This window comes from Centruroides vittatus, unplaced genomic scaffold (genome assembly GCF_030686945.1).
Source record: "Centruroides vittatus isolate TY-2023 unplaced genomic scaffold, ASM3068694v2 scaffold_3315, whole genome shotgun sequence".
NCBI lineage: Eukaryota > Metazoa > Arthropoda > Arachnida > Scorpiones > Buthidae > Centruroides > Centruroides vittatus.
The window spans coordinates 845,402-855,167 of record NW_027122703.1 but is presented as its reverse complement, the minus strand read 5'-3'; the positions used below and the strand labels follow the sequence as shown (position 1 = coordinate 855,167).

Genomic DNA, 9,766 nt, shown 5'->3' with positions numbered 1-9,766 from the left:
CTTCTGTTTGTCCGTCCTTCGTTAATTTAGAGAACGGAGTTAGATAGATGAAATCTGAGACCAGATGTGGAAACCTTTTAGGGCAGAATGATAATCAATTTTACGGTCTTCCTTTGAGCACAGTTTCCTTTACTCGGAGATGGGCCACTTCGGCGGAAGTGTCCGTAGAATCCGCCAGTTCGGAATAAAACGCAATCCAAATACAAAAATAAAAATCTTATTTCATTTGTGCTGTTCTTGAAAAGAAAATAACGTTGTACTTCTTGAAAAATTTTGTTGCGTTAATAATCTTTTAAAATAATTAATTATTATATGTAAATGAAGAAAATAAATTCAAGTAATTATACTGTTTTTTATTATAAAAATGTTTACTGTTGAGTTTAGAATGCTGCACGAAATCATGTCAAGTTTCCATGGGAGGAACGGCAATTTATTCTCATCGGGACAGATTCGATTATTTGATTCTTTTCACCATTACAAAGAAAGAATCAAAAATTACTTTCGTTGTACTGATTTACATAATTAAAATTCATTGTCTCTTTTCTTTGTGAGCGCTAGGTCGACCTATTTTATCAAATCCTTCGTGAATTCTATCAGAACCGCCGCAATTGGAGTGACGGAGTCCGACATATCCGGGAATTACTGCTTATGAAAAATTCCGGGATTGCTCGTCCGAATTCCCCAGAAAACTATAAAAACTATTTTTTATAATTATATAAACGTTTAATATCACTACATTTTTAATGATATTAAACGTTTATATAATTATATAATTTTTAAGTATAAACTCACCATAAAACTTATATATAGTATATTATTCTAAAATCTAAGCTTAAAAATAATGTATAATAATAATAATAATAATAAAATTTTCGGAAATTTTCGTACGTGAGAAATTATTAAACATGCCGGCGACTAACCATAGAACTCGATAATTATTTCGATTTAGGATCGATTAGGTTATCAGAAATGTATTTTATTCGGAAGATGGCGCTGCGATATGTTTTGTTTTGTCATACGTTTCTTGAGTTGTGTTTGTACGAAATTGATTAATAATAATAAAAAGTTTAAATATTTAACAAATATAAATCAATTTAAAGCTGTTGAGATTCTTTAGAATTTTAACCAGTTTAATAATTGTTATTCTTATCGAGATTAACGTCGGTCTCTGAACGTTGTTTAGAGTCCAAACTGTTAGAATTATATGAACTGTTGGAAGAAACACAAGATAAATTCGTCCACTATGGCCGAATGTTCTATAGACGATTTAATGATAAAAGAGCATACGACTCTAGAAACGTTCTTCCAGTTCTTAGGACAGTTTGCTTTCGATAAAGCAAAAGATTTAATTGTAAGTTGACTTTACAGTTTCATTTCTTCAATTGTCATATTCATGTTTAAAGCGAACTGTTGACAGCTTGAATCGGCTCCTTTCGTGTTTTTTTTCTTCCTATAAGTGGGATCCTTAATCCTCGACGAGCCGACGGTACGCTTATTCAATGTTGTATGTACGGCAGGTCATGGTGTAATTTTATCCGGTTTTGTGTTTCGTAGCCTGTACGGGTTATATTTTACACTCCTATGATCTCTCCTGCGTCACGAGCTGCTTCCGGTCTACGTACGAGACCTAGGCGAAAAGAAAGTAATGCACGCAAACTAGAGTATCCGTTGTGCTTTCTTCGTACGATTGGACGTATCTGCATGTGAATTTAAAACGACTTGTAACTTTCAGGAACGAGATCTCGTACAGATAGCGGAAGTGTGATGTAACTGGGTTGTAAGGTTGTAAAATTCCTCCCGATGTAAACGGGAATTACACAAATAGAAAATCTAAAAGAATTGTAACGGAATTTGTAAATTTGATGTTTTGGTGATAGTCTTTTGACCCAATACTTAACGATGAGAAATTGTCATTGTTGGAAACACATTTTACGCTGATTATTTTATGTAATGATACTGATTGGCCAATAATATCTGTGAAAATTGTATACGAGACTGTAAAACTACAACAACACACTGTAGTAAAGCCAAATGGTTGCCAGATTATATCGGGCTATATTCTAGATGTAATCCAGTAATTGTTTGGTTTTAATATATAACTACTGGTTTAGATGTTTATATTTGTATATATACACTTACAGATATCCAGCAATAAATTTAATTTATTAAAAATGTTTTTGAGTTATTCGTTAGGCCTTCCTTGGTTAGAAATGTACAAAATTTGAATAAAATTATATGTTCTGTCTATTATTTTGTATGAATTCTGTACATTTCTAACTGAGGAAGACCTGTAAATAGGTCAAAAATGTTTATAATATATTAAACTTATTGATCAACATTAATAATGTGTTGTTGTATTTTTAATACTGAGCAGTTAGAACAGCTAGAAAAACAGGCTTATTCAGTAATTATTTCAGTGCTTTGATGTAAACAGAATGTTGACTTTAGGAGTGAATATCTACAATATTACAATGTTTGCCAAATTAAAGAATGACAGAGTTTGATCTAATAGGTTATCAGTTGGATAACGTCTACTTTAGAAATTTCGAATGTAAGTCAAATATTTAATAGTTTGAAGATAAGGATTTCTGTGTGTGATTGCGTAGTTACATACTAAGCAAGACCTGTGATGTCAGATGTATGTATTTAATAAGATTTTTAGAGAGAACTATTCTGCATGATGAAGTTCAGAAACAAAACTATTGCAACTTAAATTTAGATTTAAAAACTCAACCAAATGTGAATATATCTGTAAATTGGTGTAAGAGTGGTTTAACTCTTGTGTATGGATGAGTCAATGAACAAATTTTACAAAAGTTTATCATTAGTTAGTTTATTTTTATTCCTTTGTTTGAAATTAATACACTGATTGGACTTAGTTTGGATTCACTGATAATATTCCTTACAGATTCAGCTAGTGTTTATGTTGTAAATCTAATAATTAGAGATTGTTGATATTTTAATATATAACTAATTATTTAATAATATATTAGAATATTTTTAGTTGGCATATAATAAATAATTGATTATAATTATTTTGTTAATAGTTTTAAATTCACTTTAATTTACTTAGTTGAGAATCTGTATAGGGTTACATGAAATTTGATTTATATTGTAACTTATATTTATATCAATTATTACACCATATCAATATTTATGATGTGGTATAATAAAAAATATTATAACATCTTTGTTTTTCAATTGATTAGAAGTTTTAATACAATTTTAAACAATTATCATTTTTCTCCACAAAACATTAAAACTTATGTATGACCTCTGTTTTCTACTGCATATTAAAATAATACATTAAAATTCTGTTAACCCGGCATCCAGTATACCGGCAAACTCAATAAGCCAGCATGTCCAGCTAATCATTGGAGGTTATTGGTGCACTGGGTAGGTCTGGAGTTAAGATTTTCATGTAAAAGTGCTCAAAACATGCAGCTTTTGCAAACTGGGTGTGGATTTTTTTTTAGAGATGACAAATGCCAAGATATGATGCTGTGCTAGGTAGCACCAGTTAACTCATTCATGATTTTTCTAAAGACTTTTACAAAGACATTAGTACATGGGTTTGATATGAGAAGCAGAAATATATAGCACACTTGAAATCAATAGTTATCATGGAAACAGCTACAGTACATTATTGTTCATGTACTTTGATAATTAGAGTACTTCTGTATTTTATTCAATAAAAGTATACAAAGCTCAAAGTTTGAATAGAGAGTTGTTGTTTCAAGACAACCAAGGGTAGAAATAGCCTGGTAAAATTTAAATGGTATGTTAAATAATCATAAAAGGTGGATTTGTACAGTTTACACACACAGATATGTAAAATTGTGTCCAGGGGATTAAAAAAACTGGAAAACTTCCACCATCTGATAAGGTACTTATTCGATAACATGGCACCACAGAATACGGTATACAAACTAGAGAGATTTCTCGATTTTCAAAAATCAGGACAAAGGTGAAAATTTTACTAAAACAATGGGATGGCTGGGATAAAGCAAAAAAAGTACTGTCCCACTCAAAATGGTACATATGATCAGCCTACTATAAAGACATCATGAAATTAACTTCAAGACTGCTTTGACAAGTGGTTTGGATTCTAGCAGAAGTGGGTTATTACAGTACAATCATATTGTGTAAGTTTTAATTGGTATGGTTCCTGTCAACCATTTTAATTTAAGAAGAAGAGTAAGAAGTGATTACTTGATTCAAATACAAAATAAATTAAAAATATACTTACGTGTACTTATACTATATGTAACAAACCATGTAATTTCATGTGTATGGCAAAACATATCAAAACTTGATTGGTTGTTTTTATTTGAATTCAGCTTTTATCAAGTGTCAATATAAAAATTCCAAATGCTATAATTGCTCAAAAGCAAGTAAAAAAGTTAAACCAAACTTGTTGACTTGGACAAAAATCGAACCGATCTTCATGAAAATCGAGACATATTTGCTCTGCTTAGTACAGTACAATTGATTACTCAAGGCAACATTATAATGAATTAAAAGGAAAACAGAATAGCTGAAACTAAACATGTTAACCAGCAATTTAATTACAAAATGGGGACAACAATTGTATCGAGTAGTTAAATAGCTACTTTAATTACATTAGCAGTTAACAACTGCCATATTTATTTTTATCTCTACCACAAAATTATATGAAAATGCAATATAAATCAGTTAAATTCTGAAGTTCAGTATATAAAATTAATATATTAAAGTAGTAATAAATTTTATAACAATATTTTTTAAATATTTCAATGTAGTAATAGTATTAATTTAGCTTTTAACATATTAACTGAGATTATAAGAAAAAAATAAAATATTCCAAATAAAACTAATTACGATTCATTTATATAATGACATAAATATTTGTCTTATAATTGTATAAATGTATGTTAATCCATTTGTATAAATTTGATTTAATAAAACAATTCAGTTATATTTACTAAACATTTTATTTATATTTTTTTTAAGGAAAAGGAAAAGGAATCCATTCAGAAATGTCATCAAGCTAATACAATATATTTAAATCTTTTAACAACTCTTGCTCAGTTAGCAATTGCCGAGAAAAGTTATGCATCGCTTTTATTTTTGGTGCCGAAAGGATTCTTGAGGAAAGACGTAAGTCTAACATATTTAGTTCAATCAAAATAATAAGTAAATTAATTTATGGTTTCAATTAAATAATACATTATCAAGTACTATTGGTTAACACTAAAAAATTGATCATGAACGAAAACTAGTTACAGCATAATACTGAAAATAAACTTTTTAACTCAGCAGATTTATTTGAAAAGCTTATTTTTAAAGTTAAAACAAAAAAAAAAAAAAAACACTTTCAATTGTCTTTAATCAGTTATCTTCAGGTTTGGAAACACAAAGTTCTAGATTTGAACATTACATTCCAGAATGCATAACATTTAAAAACAAACTAATTGTAAAAAATGAAATTAAAGATGATGTACGTCAACATTTATTTCATTTTTTACAATTAATATTAATACTTATATCATAAAGGTTATACTTAAAATCATAATTAAGAACTGAAATTTAATTTTATATTGAAATAAACTTGTATAACGTTAGTGTAATGACGATTTAAGAATATTTAAACCAATATTAAAATTTATTTTTAAAAATTTAATCCGATCTGAAAATTTTTAGAAATAAACTATTATATTATATAATATATCATAGCTTAGTTTTAATACATATATAGAAACTAAACTATTAATTTTGTAGTTTAAGTTGATTTTTTTTTTTTTTTTTTTTAACTCTTTCCGCCCTGTGGGCACTAAGAGGGCCTCTTTTAGTAGGCCCATTATGGGTTCGGCCAGGCCCACAATGGGGCGACCGGTGGTGAGGGACGGGGCCCGACATATCCGAACGGACCACCCCCCGAAAAATTCCTGGGGATTATTCGACCCGCTCGGATTCGATCCCGGGTCCCCCAGAGCGGTAGGCTGCCACCTTTACCGCTCGGCCATCCGGCCGTCAGTTTAAGTTGATTGGAAATGCATAACAACTGACATAGATGTTATGCATTTTTTTTACATGAGAAATTATTACAATAAATCACAAAATTAAAAATAAAGTGCGTGTTCTTTTCAGTAATTACATTCTGAGTGTTTGTCAAAAATAATGTTCATTGCTTTTGTTAAAAACTAATATTAAAGATTACTTTAATCTTAGAATAGTCTTTATAGTTATTTTCACATTCATTTTTACATAAATGAAAAACATTTATAAATAATATATTATGCCTTATCAAACACAAGCAACCAAATATTTAAACCATTTATATAAATTTGATTACAATAAAATTTTATTATTGAAAATTACCACTATTACCATAAATATTAACTAAAATGCATTTTGCAACTCATCTTTGTAACCAAATTTAAATAAATGATTTAAAAATTTGATTACTTGTGTTTAATAAGTCGTAATGTATTGTTAACAACTACTTTTTTTTATATATAAAAATGAATGTGATAAATTATAATAATAATAATAATGTAAGAGTGAAAAGCAGAGTTAATAAGTCATTATAGTTGTTTCAATCACAAAAATAAAACTCGTTGTCGGTCTATAATTTGTCATGTGAAAAAGCATTATTTTATTTTTGTTCTTGTAATATTGTGAAGGGATCCTGTTTGTAAGAATATACACAAATATTGATTTGCATTAAATTAATTTTAGATTATATAATATAATTTCTATCTAATATGTGGTTTTATTTACTAGAAATAATCATAAAATATTTATTAAACTTATTAATTTTTATTAATTTACAGAGTTCTTTAAAATCAATATTTGAAACACTTTTGGCCGATTTACAACGATTAGAAGATCGAAGTAATTCCTGCATAACTCCAGCTTCAAGTCCACCTTTATCGCTTACTCCTTCAATCGGAAGCTACTCTTCTCATGTCAGTGGAAATGGAAGTATAGCAAGTTCTAGTGTACATTCTCAAATATTTGAAGAAATGGAAAAATTGGCTGGTCACATATCTGGTCAGTTATGCCATTTTGTTACTGCAAGAATGGAAATGATGGAATTGTATCCTTTTATATTTTTATAATTTTTAAAATATAGAAAATATTTCAGTTACATTTTCTTATACATCTACCTACATAAATTTGCTTATTAATTTGAAAAGCAAAAGCCACAAGAAAGTACTAAATTTTTATGAAAAGTTATTAATTTATTTTAAATTTAAAAATAATTAAACTAAATATTATTTATTACTGTTACATATTTTATTAGTTGTAATAAGAATATTATTCTTATTTCAAGTAATATGATACATATTTATCTCATGTCAAAAGAAAAGGTCAGATTAATTATTTAAATATGATATACAGGGTGGGCCAGCGAAAACGAAACGGCAGAGTGTTCGTGTTCGTCCAAGCAAAGCGCTCGGACAGGTCGATTTTACTCTCGAGGGGACATCTTTTGCAATAAAGTTTTTGCGATTCTGAATACAACAGACAACAAAAAATTTTGAAAACTTATTTATTTTGTATTAACTAAACGAACATTTATTTCGAAAAAAATGTTTGTTTAGTTAATATTCAGAATCGCAAAAACTTTATTGCAAAAGATGTCCCCTCGAGAGTAAAATCGACCTGTCCGAGCGCTTTGCTTGGATGAACACGAACACTCTGCCGTTTCGTTTTCGCTGGCCCACCCTGTATATACATATATATATACTTTATTATTTTATATATTTTACTTTGCAAGTTAATTCCATAATTTATTTTATTTTCAAATTACACAATATCTAAAAAAAATTTATTTCTATACTAGCAAATGAGCCCAGCATTTCTCAGGCAAAAACAACAGCAAATATTAAGATTATCAGATCATTTTGTACTTCTAATTCTTTTATTATATTATATTATAGTATTTGATTTATATTTACAAAGGGTATCTTACATAAGGGCTTATCACACTGAGTGACCAATCTAACATTTTAAAAATTCTTTAAATTGTATACAGTTATATAAATCAAATAGTAAAATATAATGAACATTAAAACAAAAACCATATAAAGAGTTTGGCTATTTCAGCCTACCATTGTCACATTTATCGCAATACTCGGATGGTACAAAATGGCACAATTTTATTGGTCAAATAGACACCAATTGAAAATATATCTTAAATTTTTCAGCTATTATAATATTTTCTAATGTTAACTCTAAGAAACTGTACCATTCACAGCCAAATATCAAACGGTGATCTGCCAACAAATCAAATTTCCCAAAAAAAAGGACTAAATGTTTAAACTTGGCACCCTCAAAATCTGCTTAAATCATATTTTGTTCTCACTATTAACATTGAATTATGTAATTTTCCTATTTGAATGCCACCATACCACTGGTCTGATAGAAAGAAGGGACTGTTGTGAAAGGGGATCAAAGTAATTCAACTAAAAGTAGTCTGTGACATTTCCCGGATGAGAGGATAGTTAACAACAACTAATTAATACTGGTCTATTATTAATATTTGAAAAGTTAGCTGTATTGGATAGGTTGTGATGACCCTTCATGTGATCCAAGTTGCTAACCTTAATGTCCAAAAGACTTTATATAAAACTTGTTTAAATAAAAAAATCTTGTAAAAATATGAGAATAATTGCTTTTATCTGATGATAAAGTGTTCAAATTTTGGCAACAGATTGTATTAACTATGTGGGAAGTATGGTCTTGTAAATATTCCATTTATAGAAAAATTAATGGGCTTCAATTTGAAAAACTTGTAGACCTATAAATTCTGACTGTCGTCCCATCTGTCTTTCTGTTTGTCCTTCCTTAATCTTGAGAAAGGAGTAAGATTAATGAAAGTTGAGATGAGATGTGGAAAGCTTAGGGCAGGAGGCCCAGATTAACTATAAATGAACTTCTGGTTTGGAACGGAAGTTACATTACTTCAGTTCAAAGTTTCCCCCGAATGAAGTTAGACAGATGACCAACATGATTCTATTGCTAACAGGAAAAGTATGATGTATGATGTATAGGGGCAACACCACCACTAAAAGAATTGAGAACATTGTGATGAAAAGTTGCAGCCCAGCATTGTGACAATGTCACAATAGATAATTGCTTGTTAGAATTAGTTTGGTTTATTTGGTTACAGCAATGCGGCATGTGAGTGGTCTGCCAAGGAGGATGCAACCCGGAAAGACATTTATGTAAAGTTGGCCCCAATTGAAGTGTTACTAAAGCAAAAATCCCAGAAAATGCCACATGGCCAGTCCATTGGCCATGTGTGAACCCACAACCAACTATTGGTGTTTGGTGGTTTTATCCATCCAGTTAGTGAAGTATACTTATTGGTCTGCAACTTTAAAAAATTTTCAGTCGTCTGCCCATCTCTGACATTCCTTAATCTCGAGAAAGGAGTTTGATAGATGAAAGTCAAGACCAGACATGGAAATTATAAGAGAAAAGGACCAGATTACCTATAAATGAACTTCCGATTTGTATCGCAAGTCATGTTATTTCAATACAAAAATTTTCCCCCGAACGGAGTTAGATACATAACCAGCTTAGTGACACTTAACTACAGAGAAAAACATACTGTTATAAATAAATTTTTAATAACACTTAATTTTCAAAATAAATTAATTTTTTTTCTATGTTATACAAAACTTTAGAAAGAACTGCATACTTTCTGAAGTTTTACATATAAATAATAATAATAATGTTTAACTTATTTTCTTCATTTTAATTATTGTTTTTA

General features: G+C 29.2%; 1 protein-coding gene across 2 annotated transcripts in view; it reads left to right on the top strand.

The window, feature by feature from the left end:
- The first annotated feature begins 1,002 nt into the window (after positions 1 to 1,002).
- LOC136988557 (KICSTOR subunit 2-like) overlaps positions 1,003 to 9,766 on the top strand; it is a 29,369-nt gene continuing 20,605 nt past the window's right edge. For both annotated transcript variants that reach the window (XM_067286444.1, XM_067286446.1), the window contains exons 1-3: positions 1,003 to 1,351; positions 4,993 to 5,139; positions 6,816 to 7,081. In XM_067286444.1, the coding sequence (XP_067142545.1) occupies positions 1,205 to 1,351; positions 4,993 to 5,139; positions 6,816 to 7,081 (560 nt within the window). In that variant the 5' untranslated portion in view covers positions 1,003 to 1,204. The remainder of the gene's footprint in view (positions 1,352 to 4,992; positions 5,140 to 6,815; positions 7,082 to 9,766) is intronic.